This window comes from Ictidomys tridecemlineatus, chromosome 1 (assembly GCF_052094955.1).
Source record: "Ictidomys tridecemlineatus isolate mIctTri1 chromosome 1, mIctTri1.hap1, whole genome shotgun sequence".
Taxonomy (NCBI): domain Eukaryota; kingdom Metazoa; phylum Chordata; class Mammalia; order Rodentia; family Sciuridae; genus Ictidomys; species Ictidomys tridecemlineatus.
In genome coordinates this window covers 190760906-190778752 of record NC_135477.1, presented here as the reverse complement: position 1 = coordinate 190778752, position 17847 = coordinate 190760906, and the positions used below count along the sequence as shown (strand labels likewise).

At 33.5% G+C, this 17847-nt stretch overlaps 1 protein-coding gene across 3 annotated transcripts in view; it reads left to right on the top strand.

Annotated features, from left to right (window-relative positions):
* Positions 1–17847, top strand: part of LOC144364854 (ankyrin repeat domain-containing protein 26-like) — a 46635-nt gene that overhangs the window by 19356 nt on the left and 9432 nt on the right. For 2 of the 3 annotated variants that reach the window (XM_078014834.1, XM_078014823.1), the window contains exons 12-18: positions 2618–2646; positions 2732–2810; positions 4606–4679; positions 6255–6348; positions 6956–7157; positions 9054–9237; positions 13344–14165. In XM_078014834.1, coding sequence (XP_077870960.1) covers positions 2618–2646; positions 2732–2810; positions 4606–4679; positions 6255–6348; positions 6956–7157; positions 9054–9237; positions 13344–14165 — 1484 coding nt within the window. The remainder of the gene's footprint in view (positions 1–2617; positions 2647–2731; positions 2811–4605; positions 4680–6254; positions 6349–6955; positions 7158–9053; positions 9238–13343; positions 14166–17847) is intronic. The other variant, XM_078014827.1, reaches the window with a different exon arrangement.

Genomic DNA, 17847 nt, shown 5'->3' with positions numbered 1-17847 from the left:
GTTGTGCAAATGACTCAAGGTGAGAATATTTTTTCTCACCACTCATTTCTGAGTTGTCATTAGAAAGCAATTGACATGTGAAGAACTGATCATGAAGAAAGGAAGGTTTTTTTCTGTTTAAGTGAAATGTTCATAAATCCATGTGTCTGGTCATAAATTTATGTAAAACAATATTGTAATTAAAACAAATAAAAAATAAAAATACCTATATCATAGACATTCTTGCCACTACCTGGGATGAAGCACAGATGGCAGACACAAAAGTATGGGAAGTGGAAAAATGTGCAAATTGTTATGGACTGACACCTAAATTCATAGGTTTTTAAAATATTCTTTGGACAATTTGGAAAGGAGAAGGGAGAATAGACACTGAGAAAAGCAGAGAGAATACAGTGAGTAAATGAAGGAGAAAGGACTTCTTCTCATCGTTCAGGTTTGGGAACATCATTGGGTGGAAAACTGGCTGTATTACTGTAAGGCATTTGAAGGCAGGGAAATGAGAAGCAGACTAAGTGCAGACCCAGACTCTCAGACTCTAATAGATCATCTGTGGCGATCCCTATTCAAAATGTATACTCTGACTTACCTGGCCTGCACATCTATGTTTTCTTTCATGTAAAGTGACTCCAATGATCACTATCTGCCGGCCACCATGTAAAGAGGCCAGGAGAGGATTTCCTTTTAGCAAAACTAAATGCAGAGCCACTGGAACATCAAATATAATAAAGTTATTACATACATCTAGTTTTTATTCTGATCTTGTCTCTTGGCAAGTGATAAGAACTCAAAGTATAGAATTTATATTTCTTAGGTCTAATCTTTAAATTGGGAATTAAGAAAGAGTGGTGGACTTGGGTTGTAGCTCAGTGGTAGAGTGCTTGCCTTGCATGCCTGAGGCACTGGGTTTATCCTCAGCAACACATATAAATAAATAAATAAATAGATAGATAGATAGATAGATAGATAAAATGAAGACATTGTGTCCATCCTCAACTAAAAAAAAAGTAAAGAAAAAGAAAGAGTGGGGATAATTCATTGACAAAATGGAAAATATAAAGAATCAAGACCAGAGATCAAGATGTTGCATTTGAAAAGTGCCTGGGAAGGAGAAATGTGGAAGAAACAAAATAAGTTAGCTGGGTAATCTTGGAGGGAATGAAGGGGAAACTGAGAGCTTGCAATTCAGGGGCTATCAGTATATCTATCTTTCACAATATGTGAGAGACTGTAACTTGTCCATCATTTGAATCATGAGGGGCTTGTAAGTTGGGGAAAGATTCCAGCCATGACCATCTTTTCTCCATACCTCTCAGACATACTGCTTGCTGTGGTTTAAATTGAGTCATTCTGAGGAGCAAAATTACATTTCAGAATCATTAGTGATTTTTAATGACAGCTCTACTCTTTCTCTTCTTTTCTCTCTTCCTTCCTTCCTTCCTTCCTTCCTTCCCTCCCTCCCTCTCTCCTTCCTTCCTTCCTTCCTTCCTTCCTTCCTTCTCCCTTACCTCCCTCTCTTTTTTCCTTACATAATTACTTTCTGTATTTCTTTCCTATTTGCCTGAAAATAAAATTTTGATCATGGGAATTCTAGAAATTCACTTCATTACTGAGGTACATCCTCATCCTTCAAAAGCTAATTATAATTATATATTATATAGGCCTGGCCTTTTGTGAATACACTTAAAACACTGGCAAGTCACACCAAACCAAATTCATTTGCAAACAGAACTCTTTATACAGTTTACTCTTTGAATACCCAAAATCTTTGTCATATATGAGTGTGTTTGTGTGTGTAATAATATATTATTGTTATCAGATAAAGCTGTGCTCTTCCATTTCAACTTTCCCTTTAAATTTTTATGTCTCAAAAGTTTAAACCAATTAACCCTTATTTCTTAGATGTAGAAACTATCTGTTCTCACACAAGGGGATCATGAAAATCTAATCTGTTTAAACCAGAGAATACAGGAATAGAGGATGCACAAGAGGAACCAGCATCCCACCTGAATATAAGAAACAAATAATAGATGTCATAGCTTTCAGTGTCAAAATATGTATATCAACTGACTCCTTCAGATATCTTTGTTGAGAAATGAACCTAACATTTCCCTGGGATCTGAACACAACTTTGGCCTTACTAAGCAAAAATGAAAGGACAAAGGCAGTAAAAATATACATACTTAAAATTATAAAGATTAAATCTTTTCAATAGTATTTCAGTAAGATAGGTTCTATGGCTTGTTTTTGTTTTGACTTCACCTTTGCCATTGATGCTCTTAGGGACCTTCTTTGCTTCTCCACTAGAGGATTGTTGGATTCTCCATCAATCTGTATCTCTGCATTGGTATATGTTTCCTTGTCTGTTTTATTTATGGTCCTTGGACAAATAATCTCAGGTTTGTGAAATGAACAGCATGTTTCACAAAACTTATTCACAAAATTCCTTTAGTCACATGATTGTTGTCAGCCAAACCAGCCAGCACAGAAACCCAGGAGATAGCATAATTTTTAGCACAGCTGAACCATGGACCTCAGATGTATGTGGAGGCATCTGTAATGTATGAGTTGTTTTGTCCTCTTCAACTTTGCTTGATTATATACCCCTTTTGTTTTTCAGCCTCTAGGGATTCATCTGATTTCAGAAAGGTAATGAAATTTCTATATTTATTCTAAATTATTAACTTTGTAGTCAATGAAAAATACACTCTTTATGTACTATCTTCTTTCTAAGCGTACCGATCCCATCACAATAAAAAAGGCGCTTCCACGGAAAGGATTAGGCAAGGTGAAAGAAAAGACAGTCGAATTGGGTAAGTTTTACATTACAACACTCCAGGGAACACAATGTTAAAACACTTGAAATGCTACCAGTGTTCTCACATGTAAGGTGGTTTTCCCAAAGAGGTGGGAGGATTTTCCTCACAATGTCATCAGTAGTCATAGAAAATGATCTCTCCTCTGTTTCTGGGAATATCCCCTCAATTCTGAGTTGTTTCCCCTACATATCATACTATTACATTCTCCCTATTTCCAGCCTTTGGAGTGAACTAGCTACCATGCAAATGTCACCATAAGCATCTCTTTAGAATGTGAAAGGTCAACCTTCTGAAATTTCTTAGAAATATTTCCTGACATAAGCCAAGCCTCATTCTGTATCTTTATACCTTTCTTCTGCCTCAACTGTCCTCTGGCATTAGGCCTCACCTATCCCTTTATTCTGAGACAAATCCTGACCTATTTCATACTTTTCTCTGTGTGGGCCTACAGAATTTCATGCTCTCGCCATCTCCTGCTCTCTGGCTACTCACCTCTCACCTGTCTTTTTGAGGGGTGAGTAGCCAGAAAAAACACCATCCCTGGGGGCACATTTTCTCTTCCTTCTTAGGTCATTTTCTCTGACACTTCAGCTGGTCACATTAGCTTCCAGACACATAGGTTCCCCTTTGCCCTTCTCACTGGAGTCACATGGATATAGTCTAGCCTGCACCAGTTTTTTCTACCTTCCATGAGGCACAACCTAGGTCCCTTGATAGGCACTTCCAGGATCCTCATGTGTGTGTGTGCGTGTGTGTGTGTGTGTGTGTGTGTGTGTGTGTGTGTGTTGTTTAGAGGAACTGAATCAAAGAAATTACTGTTGCACTCTTTCCGAGGATGGCTATGGCTTCAGCACTCCCATCACTCATTGAGAGAAGAGCATGCTTTTTAAGCACCAGTGCATAGTGCACCTTTTGGTCAGATCAGTTAAGGCAATATTTTTGATCTCAGGTTTCTCCTTAGCAGGGCACATCATGGTACAACTTAGAATGCAACTTCCTCTTCTCTCTCCCCCTTTGTCTGAGGCAGATCTGCATGCAGGTTGTAGGCTTTTTTTGTTTATGGTACACATTTTACTGAATCTCAGGACTTTTTCAGTGTTCAGAAATTTTAGGGATTTGAATAAAATCCCTCTTTCACTCACTTTGCTGAGAAGCTCTTCACCAACTCTTTGGTCTCCATGCAATAGTGCAGCTTAGAATGCAGCTTACTCTATACTAACATTTTCCCAGAATCAGCCCTTCTTTCCATGTGTATTTTCAAGCTTGTTTCTGAGCAAATTTCATTGATCTTGAGTAGACAAATCTTGGCAATATGGTTTGCACTGAACCTTGTATCCTGTATGTCTCTATAAGATGTGTGTTGAGGATTTGGATCAAGAAAAAATACTCCCTGAGAACTCAATGTTTGTTGGGTGCAAATGGGTACATCTTTATTCACAACTACTTGGAAGTCGAAGCCTTGAAGGATGGCTGTATTCAGTCCACTCAGAGGACTCCAGTTGCCAATTAAAGTGTCCATGGGATAGAACTAAATGTTAGAGTATTTGACAAGAATGCATAAGTTTGTGGGTCCACTCCCAAGGTGTATACACAAAGAAAGAAAAAGAAAAAAGAAAAACTGTGGAAAGTTGAAACCAGTAATTATTTACCAAACATTAAACTTAATTGGAAATCACATTTGGGAATATTAAGTTGTTTTGGTGTTACAATCATCCTTTTCTATTTGGATTGATGTTCACGCTTTCTAATGCAGTTCTAAGGAATGTGAGTAAATGTATTCATTTATCAGCAGAGACCCATTTTGACATGACTTCAGAAGAAGAGCACAAAAGTTCTGATGACGCTCAATGCACCCAGTCTCAGGTTTGTCAACATATAAAGCATTTCTTCCTGTTCCTTCTTGTTTTTCTTTCTTGAGGAAAGTAAAGGAGGCCAAATGAAAATACCTTTTAAATAGTCTTTTGGAATCCAGGCATTATATATTACTAATTACATCTAAAACCACTCTGAACTGGTTAGAATCTGAAAATAGCATTAGTAGTCCTGTCAACTTATAGCTAAATTTACTATGTAATGGAGGCAAAAAAATTCTAAATGTTGCTTGTGCTTCCACTTGCATAAACATTTTGAAAAATAAAAAGTTGAGATTAAATTTGAGACTGACGAATAACCACCTGGGTTATGAATGGTAATAATGGTCACTGACTGCATTCATGTGAAAGGGTGATGTTGTCAAAGGCTCAAAATACTAGTGAAAATCAGTAGTTATTTGCTACAAGTTGAAATATATATATATTTATAAACTTTAAATCCTGGTTAATGTTTATTTGTTATTTTTTGTTTATTTTTTATTGATTTTTTAAAAAATAAATGACAGCAGAATGCATTATAATTCTTTTTTTAAAAAAAAAGAGAGTGAGAGAGGAGAGAGAGAGAGAGAGAGAGAGAGAATTTTTAATATTTATTTTTTAGTTCTCAGCGGACACAACATCTTTGTTGGTATGTGGTGCTGAGGATCGAACCCGGGCCGCACGCATGCCAGGCGAGCACGCTACCGCTTGAGCCACATCCCCAGCCCTGCATTATAATTCTTATTACACATATATAGCACATTTTTTATATCTCTGTTTGTGTATAAAGTATGTTGACGCAATTTCTGTCTTCTTACATGTATTAAACAATTTTTCTGTGGTGACCTTTTCATTTTGTTTCTCATCCTTGCAGAAAATTCAGTCAATATGTTGAATAATTTTATCAAAATGTCTTAGTATATTAAAGAAATGTATTTGTGTGCATTAATGGGGGGATGATGGAATTTAGAGATGCTATCTCATCTTTTTTCTCACATTGCCAACATTCCTGGTGTGAGATTTAGCACACATCTAGATTTATTTTATTTGGCTGGCATATGTAGGTCCTTGGGTTTACAGCTTTCCCTTTGGGGTGTATCCTGGGCAGGAGCCATATCTCAGTGTCAAATCCCCAACTGAACACCTAAGTCTCATATTTTCAAACAAAAACTTTGTTAGTTCATTGTTTAAAAAGTGTAATCCTATTTAATATGAAACATACTCCTCAAAATTCTTTAAAATAAGACTTGAAAGCCTTCTCACATTTGATGGTGAATGCAAAGTCGGATGAGTTACAATGAATATCATTCCTCCCGTCCTTTGGGGTGTATACACCTTTGTTAGCATGTTGTCAAGGAATGCCTTTTCTATGACATCCACCCTGCTTTTACCAAATCAGGAGCCATTGGAAGATAAGTGTTCAGCTTCATCTGGAGCACAATGCTAAGACACGCTATGGAAAGTATGACTGCTCAGTCTGCAGTTATCTACATGTTAGTTAGCTGCTTTCAAGACCAAAATTTGGGTGATGTCTAAAAGAGTGATGGTGAAGTCTTCATGCAGCTCATTGGGGTCCTTTATTTTGCAGGTATTTTCTGAGGATTCTCCACAGATGTGTGTTTCTCACTCATCTGGAGAGAAACATCATAAAGCAAAAGAGAAAGACGATGGACATGTCCATGGTAAGAACAACATATTCTACACAGTTCTTTTGGATAGAATATTTATTTATAACATGAGTGCTGATATATTCTAATAGTTGGAGAAATGAACCTAGTAAACAGGGAATAAAGAAAAAGCAAGAAAGATAAAGAGTTGTCTCTCTCAAGACCAAAGTCCAGCAGCAGGTTATAGTGGGAGTGTCCCTCTTAGTTTCTGTTCAAGACAAGTATAGACCACAGGGGAGTTGGAAAACTTGAATTTTTATGTTGGAAAGAATAATGTTCTTCACATTCTACCTGATTTCTGTTCATTTCTCAGTGTATTTTTATTTTCCTTAGGGAATCTTTTCTAAAGATCAGATCTATGTATTAGATCACAAACCTTCTTTCTAATATCATCTGTCTAAAATTATAATGATCTTTTTTGTGTCTGTCTTCTCCATTAGATTTTAAGCTAAAGAACAATAGGGGTCTAATCTCATCTGCTATAATCTTCAGAGTTCAGCATATTGTGTCATGTGTTTTATGCACTCATTGTTTTAGTATATAAATAATGCATGTGAAATATACAGCATTCATATATTTAAATTAGTCACATATTTTATTTCTATCTTCTTTTTTCTAACAGATTCTGTTAGCCTTTCGAAAATCCAGAAAGCAGTTCTATCACTTCAAAGAATAATAAAAAGCAAAAAAAGTCACTGCACACAGTGTTCACTACATTTTGAAAAAAATGCACAACTGGAAAATGAGATTCATGAGCTAAAAAAGAGTGTATCAGAGTTTAAGCAAGAAAATATAGAATTGAAACAACAACTCCACAATTTGAGGTATTATTTCCTAGGTTGAAAGAAGGAGTGGAGTCTTTTCCTTTAATCCAGTAAAATAAGAAAGGACAAAAATTTTTTTAACTACTGCCTCATCTGTTAGCACTTTGCAAAGGAGAAAACGTGAATAAATTATAAAATAATTACAAATATGATAGCATATTATTAAATATGATTACTTCTAAAAACTAAGTTCATATTTTTCCCCATCACAATTTTAATGTCTCTATGGAACCCCATCTGCTAGTAATCTATTTATTTAACAAGCATAATTTGGGATTGTTATTTGTTTATATTTTTAACTTTTTATTACAATTAATATTTCAAGAAATATCATTTATAAAAAAATCATTTCCTACTCAGATACCATAGCATGTGCCTATAATTCCAGCAGCTTGGGAGACAAAGATAGGAGGATCAAAAGTTCGAAGTATTTCTCATTAACATGGGCAGCAATGTCCTAAGCAAATTAATGAGACCCTGTCTCCAACAACAACAACAACAACAACAACAAAAGAAAGTAATGAAAAAGACCTTGGGATGTAACTAAGGGATTTAGCTTCTGGAGGTTCAATCTCTGGTACCAAATTTGGGGATGAGAAGAAAAGAAAAAAAATAACTTTCTATATTTCTGTTTAGTTTTGAAAAAAATTTCAATATGGAGTTATTTGGTTAAAGTTGGGAAACTTTAAAAAGATGACAGGATTTTTAAATTTCTCTCAAGAAAGTTTGTATTCCACCAGCGAGGCATTTTTCACTGCCCTGAAACATGTTATACATTTAAAGTTTTTAGGTTGATTTTGGGGATCAAACTCAGGGTTTTGTGTTACTAGTGTGATGTGCTAGTGCTGAGCTAGATACTAGGCTACACTTCTAACATTAACATTCATTAAAAAATGAAATGAAAACAGATTATTTTTTTATTCAAATTCATTCTCATTCATAAATTTGTTCATATTTCTGTATTGAAAGGACATATACTTTTTATGTTTTTTAGGTATACATGACAGTAGACTATATGTTGACATAAATTTATTTTTGTTATGTCTTATATTCCATTGTGTGTGTGCACACACACATATTTTTTTTATCCCTTCATCTGTTGAAGAACATTACTCTTCATTATTGTCTTAAATATTAGGTCCCATCTTGTTCAAAAATGGATTTTGAGTTTTTTGTAAAATACATAATGATCAAAAAGGTAAGTTGAGAGTGTTACCATAAAAGAAACATAAAAAGCATAATAACAGGTATTAGATTATTTATCCCAGTTCGGAGTTATAGTAATACAAAAGATACATATTTTTTATATCTTTATTTTATTTATACATGGTGCTAAGGATCAAACCCAGCACCTTACTCATGCTAGGCAAACACTCTACCACTGTGCTATAGCCCCAGCCCCAAAAGACACATATTGAAAAAAGAATGTCTGAATATGCTGTTACATTGTAAGCCAATTATAGGTATGTCTGACATATTTTATGAAGATAAATGATATTACTACTGAATTCATAAGTTTGTATATAAACATGACTTTAAAGCTTATTTGACATGAAATTATCTTTTTAACTGGGGAGGACCTATGATTGTGCAAAAAAAATTACCTTAAACTTGTCAATTTACCAAATCATTTCTAATTTACTTTTCCGTGGTATCTAAAAGATTTGCTAGTAACAGAAACTTATCAAATAACAAAACAATCTTTTATTATTGACTTTCAATTATGTATGTTTTACACAATATTAAAAGAGAAATTTAAAATGTTAAACTAGAAAAGCTTCAGAGAACATAAAATTTTTATTAAGATACTAAATCAGCATACAAAGAGCCAGAACATAAAAAGACATTTTTGGTTTTTGGCAAAAATCAATTAAAAGGCATCCATATTACCTTCAGATATACCTTAAAAGAAGATGAGGTGAAGAGAAAAAATGATGATATGTTACATGAAAAAAATAAGAACCCACTAAAAGAAAAAGAAACAGAATTTAACAAAGAGGATCAAGTGAGAAAGCAAGCTGAAATCTCTGTTTGTACAATAGATACAGAATTGGAGACTGCAAGAAATCATTTTAATCAGGTAAATGAACGTTCAGTAAAGTTTCAAATTTTTACTGTATTTCATTTGAATTATTTATAAAATCCCTTTAACTTATTTATGTGGCCATGTTTCACTTAATGATGGCAATGTGGTCTGAGGAATGTGCTGTTTGGCAATTTCACCAACATGCAGTCATCATGTGTGTGTACTTCTGCACACTTCAGACATCTCCCACAATGTCAGGAAACACAGACTTATAGGACCTCCATTTATATGCAGTCTGCTGTTTCCCAAAGCATGGGTATGTGGGGTGTGAACTACTATTTTGATTTAAAACACAATGTTCATTATTTGGCAATAAAAAAATTAAAAAAAGATCTAACAAACCAGAAAAAAATACCACAATGTTATCTGACTCTTAAATGATGATATTTATGACAAAACTAGTTACAGCAAAACTTTGCATCTGGTAGTTGTTCAGCATTTGTTTTCTGAATGAAGAAGTTTAGTTTAATCACTGACATAAATATAAATTTAGGTGTTTTATGTTAAAATACAAACTAAATATCTATGTACCTATTTAAATCATTTTTTAAAAAAATGTTTGACAATTACATTTCTGTTTGCATTTAAGAAATGGTTTTTTTTTAATTTTTAAATTTTTTAAAGATAGATAGAATTTTAATATTTATTTTTTAGTTTTCGGCGGATGCAACATCTTTGTTTGTATGTGGTGCTGAGGATTGAACCTGGGCTGCACGCATGCCAGGCGAGCACGCTACCACTTGAGCCACATCCCCACCCCAAGAAATGTTTTCACTCACCCAAATTTATCTGTCATTTGTGCAAGTGAAATGTAAGACATTTACTCATAAAGAATAAATCTATCTTTTGGAATTATTTTTTAATCTTGAAGGTCCCACTCTTAAATTAATCTTTTAGACTTCTGTCACCTGCTGATATACAGCCAAAACCTTGCTGAAATAAATTTGTAGATTTTAGCAGAACAAAATGAAACCTACAATTTCCATGAGACCATAATGCCAGAATTTACAATATGAAATTTCAGTAACACATTTTTTTGCAAACAAAAAGGAAATGTTTCCTGAATTATTTTCTTCTGTTTTCAAATGATTGAGAGAGAGAGAGAGAGTGTGTGTGTAATATAGTTAAACAGTAAATCTATTAATTATGGGAAAGTATAGAGGGTTTTAAATCCATATATTTATAACCATAATGTACATATTTTGGAGGTGAGGGATGCAATTTTTGTCCCATTGAATTAAGTAATGTTCTTAATTCAACTGTATTTCTCCGCAGCAGTTCCATGATGACTTTCAGAGTAGCCTTATAAAGAGAAAAGACTTTTAATATTTTCCAGAGGAATAGTTGATTTTTCTATGATCTCAAAACCCTTGCTTCTAATAGTAGATCTTCTAGTTTGGGGAAGTGACTTTGCTCTCTTGTTGTATTAATGTGCATTACTACTTCCACTGTTAAGTAAGGAGGAAAAGTGGGGCCAGCAAATACTCTGGTTTTGTAAATCATTTTCTCACTTTTAAGAAGAGAAACAAACACTTTGCTTCAAGTAATCTCCTACTTCAGTACAAAACACCTTTGGAAAAAATGGCATACCATAATATGTTCTTAGAAATAAATTACTGGTAAGTATTTGTTCCTAATACATAAGATCTATTTATTTCCTTTATTTTATATTGACTCATGTTTCAATGTTCACTGAGATGAAACAAATGCTACTGAGTATAAATCTCAGGATTTTCTGAGTAGAGCCTTACACATTTTGCCTTATTTGTCATTTGTATTTTGAAACACAGGCCTTCTTTGGTGTTTATCCATTCATAGGACAGAAGTAACTGGCTTTGTGGATGAGCACTAGAAGCAGAGACAAAAGACTTGGAGAAAAATCATGCAATTTGCCTATGTTTTTAGCCTTGTGCTCCTTTTCAGAATTGTGATACATTGTTCATTGATATAGATCATGTGTTTAATGCTGTTCCGACATTTATAATTTATCAATAGATGCAATTCTCATTCACAGCTACAAAATGTTAGAAAACAGAATATGCTAGGAATATTTTTAGGAAAAGACCTTGGAGAACTTTTGTTATGTCTCAGTAGATGTAGAGCTAAGGCTCTTACTATGGATTGGTTGAATACATGAGGTGTCAGATTGCAAACTTATTCTTCTTAAAGTTAAGTGTCCTTTTATTTGCCACTGAAGCCATCCCAACAGATAGGTACATAATAAAATATTTGGAATTTTTAACTGTTTAAAGGATAGATCATACGATCCTAAAAGTGGATCAACAAAGAAGTAGTGAATTCTAATTTTTATTTGTTTTTAGGTATACATTACAATAGAGTTCTTTTGGTGTGTTACACATACATAGCATATAACTTCTCCTATCTATGTAGAGTTTTTCTGGTCATGTATTCATATGTGAACATAGGAATGTAATGTCAGATTCATTCTACTATATCCCCTCCCCTCTCAGCCCTTTATTCACTTTTGTCTAACCAACAAACTTCTGTTCTTTTATCCTCCACCCTTATGTGTGTTACCAACTACATGTTAAGGAGAATATTCAGACTTTGGATTTGGAGGACTGGATTATTTCACTTGGCATGACAGTGTCCAGTTCCATTCATTTGCCAGCAAATGCCATAATTTCATTCTTCATGGCTGAATCCATTGTGTATATATAACACATTGTCTTTATCCTTCCATGTGTTGAAAGGCACCTAGATTGGTTCCACAGCTTAACTTTTGTGAAGAGCTGCTATAAATATTTATGTGGCTGTGTCACTATAGTATCATTGGAGTATACACTGAGGAGCAGAATAACTGGGTCAAATGGTCGTTCCATTCCAGGTTTTGTGAGAAATCTATATACTGCTTTCCTGAAAAATTGCTTGGTGCAATGTATGAGTCAATCTTTTCCCCACATTCTCACCAACATTTATTGTTACTTGCATTCTTTATATCTCAGTGTAGTTTTAATTTTCATTTTTCTAATCGCTAAAGATGTTGAACATTTTTTTCATATACTTGTTAACTGTTTATACATATTTTTCTTTGAAGTGCTTGCTCAGTTTTTTGTTCATTTATTGATTGGGTTATTTTTTGTTTGTGAGTTATTTTTCGAGTTGTTTATATATTCTGGAGATTAATGCTCTATCTGACATGTCAGTGACAAAGATTTTCTCCCATTCTGTATGCTGTCTACTCACATTCTTGATGGTTTCCTTTGCTGTAAAGATACCACCCCATTTATTGATTCTTTATTTTACTTCTTGTGCTTTAAGTGACTTTTTGAGGAATTCATTTCCTACACTGACAAGATGGAGTGCTGGGCCTGTATAATCTTGTAATAGGTCTAGGGTCTTTTATCTATTATGTAGGTTCTTGGTCCACTTTGTTTTTGAGAAATAGGGGTTAAATTTCTCCTACGACATATGGGTTTTCAGTTTTCCCAGCACAATTGGTTGAGGAACCTATCCTTTCCCCAATGCATGTTTTATAGTGTGTTTGTCTAGTATTAGATAACTACATGTGTGAGGTTTTCTCTGTTGCTTCTCTTCTGCAAAGTTTTTTTTTCTTTTTACATTGGCAAACTAACTAATCACTTAATCTGTTCTTTCATTCTGGTATAATGCAGATTTTTTCAATCTTTATTTTTTTTCTTTTTTATATAACCAGGAATTGAACCAGGGTGCTCAACCACTGAGATGCATCCCAGCCATTTATTTATTTATTTATTTATGAATGAGTCAGGGTCTCACTGAATTGCTGAAGACTGGCTTTGAACCTGTGATCCTCCTGCCTCAGTATCCTGAGACACTGGTATTACAAGCATGAACCCCTGAACCTGGCAGTTCTTACATTCTTTAAGTTATAATTTTCTTTTACTCTCATAGATCCATCTTCTTGAATTAACTTTTGAACTCTTGGGAATTCATATTTTTATAATCTCAGAAGTTTGCATCTAATTTTTCTTCTGTGGTTATCTATTTATTGAAACCCTTTCACCATATAAATAAACAGGTTTTTCTTTAATTTCAGTGAAAATTATGAAACATCATTTTATTGAGTGCTAGCTAAATGTATCCTTGGTTTTATTTAGGTTTCTCCTAGTGATGGGACAGAGAAAAAGCTATTGCATAAATATCACAAGAAGAAGGATGAGGTCTCTATGAAGAGATTGGGAATGGACACAGTAAAATATCAGAACCAGGAAAAGAAGTGCTTTGAGAATACTGAAATTTTAAGAGAAAAGAATACCAGCCTTCCATGGACACAAAAATTGAATGAGGAAACACTTATGGAAATATTTCAGGACAATGAACAGTTGGATATTTGTAAAGTTGAGAATACATTGGAAAATTTCACACCTGAGAGTGAAAAACAAAGCACAGAAAGACCAGAAACAGATAGTTTACAGGAAAAAAAGAATATTGATGTATCTAACCTAAACGGTAGTAGTGAGATTCCTTCCCAACAGATTGCAAAGTCTGAAGTAAAAACTAGTGACCTAGAAAACGAGCTGCATCAGACAAGAGTAATGACTTTGGCTACAGATCAAGTAAACAGACACCTAACGCAAAGACAGTGCCAACTGAAGGAGATGGAACACAGGTATCAAAATGAAGAAAGAATAAGGAATGAACGTCTCAGAAAGCAGGAAGCTTCTAAAGAGAAGGTATCTAAACTACAAAGAGAAAGTACATTGCATGAAGACCAGTTGCATGAGTATCAGAACAAAGGTGAAAATAAAATAGATGGAATTATTAATGTCCAAACCCAATTTTATGATGTTATAAAAAATCTTCAAGCTCGGAATGACAGATATCGTCTCGTGCTGGAAAACAAATATTTGGAATTAATCAATGAAACTAATCATTTAAAAGAACAACTGGATCAATATGGAAAGGAGAAAGCAGAAGAAGTAAGTATCAAGCAAGATATCTTTATAAAGAGTCTTCAAAGGAATACTCAAATTGATATCTGCTTATGGCTAAATGTTGAATCTTGATGAATATAAAAATGTAGATATTATGAATGTGTTTCTGTATCAACACAGAACTACAACCTGTTGTCCAGCCAAAATAACTTAGACCTCATTTGCAGCACAACCAATCTGTGTTTGAAGTGCTGAGTATTCCAATTTCCCTGCTCTGATTCTTACACACTGTGTACATATTTTAAAATAACTATAGATACTCATGTGTCAACTAAACACAAAAGACTTAGTTAAAATGTATTTTAATATTTAAAAAGGAGGAAATTTTTAAAACTTGGGCCTGACCCTTCAATTTAAGAAATTGTTTCTTATAAAGATTTAAGAGGTTGAGTTAAGATTTTTTTGTAGGTTTATATGCTGACATTAGTAATATGGTCTCAATAATGCTGAAACAATATCTAATTTTGGTGCTATTAATTCAACCCAAAGTTTGCACATGCTAAACACATGTTCTACCAATGAGCTACATCCCATTACTGAATAACAATTTTAATGTCTTCTTGTTGCTATACTTGAAGATCACAATGAAACACATAATGGAAATGCTCATACCTAGTTTCAAATAAATTAGTTACTTTTACAGTTTATTCCAGATTTTACAGTTGAACTGAAATGTAGATGGTGTATTTTGTAATAGACTTTCTTCAGTATATTTTTGTATATTTCTAGTTGGTAAATTTATTTTTAGTCATTTAAGTTTATCATAAATCTGAAAATAACTGTCCTGATATATTTTTTTTTGTTTTCATTCATGTCTTGTCCACCTCTTTAAAAGCGTCTATTTGTCATTATCATAAATTGGGACTAATGTGATGAATTGCAGCAAAACCACAGTTGATTTCATCTGTAATTTGATGCATATATTCATGATAACTTGCTAATAGTTTTCTTCATTTCATGGCCTAATTCCTATTATATAGTGACAAAGATAATTGTAGCCATCTAAAATTCATTAATTTGGCACTGAACCCCCATGTCCAGACTAATGAAGGTGGCAGGGTTTATGTAAAGCAGGAGTGGTGTGAAGACCAGTGAGAAATCTAAGAGATGTGGACAGGCAGTGAGGTGGAGACCAGGTTACCTAGCATCTCCTTTATTCTTTGTGAAAGTATATTGGAATTATTTTAGCAAAGCTTTAAAGATGTGAGGATGTGGAGTATTAACTTGAGTCTCTAATAAGAGAAGGATAATAACCTCTATAGAATTCACCACTACCAATGAGACCTGTGTAACCATTTTTGATTGAGATTTCAGTAGTTTGTTAAACATTGCAACTTTATCAAGGGCAGTATGTAGAGATACAGGGCTCACCCTTTTGTGTAAGGAATGTGATAGTGACTAAGCAGGAGTACACAATCTTCTATTTTCTTAAGGGAATTCAGAAATAAACAGCAGCTTACTGTTGTATGTAGTGATATTTTTTCAGAGTAAACATCATTATATAATAATAATAGTAATAACAATAGTAATAATAATAATAATAACAATAATAATAATAAAATTTTAAAGTGAGCTGAGTAACAAAATCATTAACAGAAATATCAGGTAGTTGCAAGATGTCTTGAAATACAGCCAGCTGGTACCCTGAAACTACAATGTGTATCAGAGGCTTCTCTAGAAGATTTAGCACATTTTCACATAAATTTAAAATATAAAGACAGGATTTAATGAAGAAACTAAGACAAATGACAAGTCAAGTATGTAGAAAATTGAACATGTCGTCTGTAAATCAACACCTGCTTAAGTAATAAAAGTTATTCTGGGATACTAATTTCAATGAACAGCTTTCTTTATATTTTCATTATAATTGATTTTATTATATTTGGGCATCTTTATACTGCACTTATTTCTTACACTTAAAATTTTCTTTTAGAATTTTTCTCTTACAAAATCAGCATCTTTCATTAAAATATCTAGTCTGAGAAAAGCTGAGACTTTTTTCTATAACCCAGCAGCTTTTCATGCTGTCTCTACAACAAGGAAAACTAAATAGAGGTACTATTTAATAGAATGTTTCAGGAAATTTTTTTTATTTTTACTTCATTTTTGTGCATCGATTCAAAATCTGAAAGTAATTACTAAATTGACTTTAAAAATGTGTACAAATTTTTTATGCTTTTCTCAAAATACAGATATGTTTAGGTTTTAGTTTAATTATTGAAAAACATAGGCTATTTCTTTATTTTTTCATTTATTTAGATATATTATGAAGCATATAAATATTTGTATTATGTCTGGACTGTTATCCAAACTAGACAATGAAAAATGTTAGCTAAGTTTTTTTTTAGTACCTCTCTTAAAAGGCATTTTTATGATATATGTAATGCACCTGACATCGAATTCACCCATATAACATGTAAAATACAGTGTCTCTTAGTACATTAACAGAGTTATGTAACCATTTACATAGTCAATTTTAGAACATTTTCATGTTCTTGAAAAGAAACCTGGAACCTCTTAGCTGTCAGTTTTCTAATCCCTACACGTCCAAAGTCCTAGAAAACTACCAATATATTATTTTAGTAATTTACAAATGTAAACCATAGTACTTTTTTTTATTTATTTATTTATTTTTTAACTTTAGGCAAGACTCTATTTTATTTTTATGTGATTTTTAAATTTGTTTTAGTTACCCATGACAATACAATGACCTTGATATATCATACATTTGAATCACATGGGATAAAATATCTCATTTTTCTGAGTATACAGGTTGCAGAATCACATTGGTCATGCATTCACATATATACACATGGTAATAATAATGTCCGTTTTATTCTACTATCCTTCCTATCTCCCCAGCCTCCCCCTCCCTTCCCATCACTTCTCTCTACCTAATCTAAGGTAACACTATTATTTTTTTTCTCACATCTTCATACATGTATTTTGTATAACAATGAAGGTCTCCTTCCACCATCCTTGCAATTCCCTTTCTCCCTCCTTTTTCCTCTCACCCCTCTTCCCTGTGTAGAGATAATCTTCTCCCCATGCTCTTCCTCTCTTCCCCATTTTGAGTCACCCCCCTTATATCAGAGAAGACACTCGGCATTTGTTTTTCTTGGGATTGGTTAACTTCACTTAGCATAATCTGCTCTAATGCCATTCATTTCCCTGCAAATGCCATGGTCTCATTATTTTTAGTGCTGAGTAATATTCCATTGAGTATATATGCCACATGTTTTTATTCATTCATCCATTGAAGGGCATCTAGGTTGGCTCCACAGTCTAGCTATTGTGAATTGTGCTGCGATAAACATTAATGTGGCTATGTCCCTGTAGTACACTGTTTCTTTATTGTTCTTTTTAGATATATATGATAGTAGACTGTATTTGAATATTTACATCATAGATTATAACTTCACATTTTTATATTTGTACATAATGTGGAGTTACACTGGTCATGTATTCACATGTGAATATAGGAAAGTTGTTTCAGATTTATTCTACTGTCTTTTCTGTTTCCATTGTCATTCCCATTCCTTTTGTCTTAATTCAGTGAACTTCTATTCTTTTTTCCCACATTCCTTACTCTGTGTTAGCATTCACTTATGAAAGAGAACTTCCAGCCTTTGGATTTGGAGAATTGGCTTATTTCACTTAGGATGAT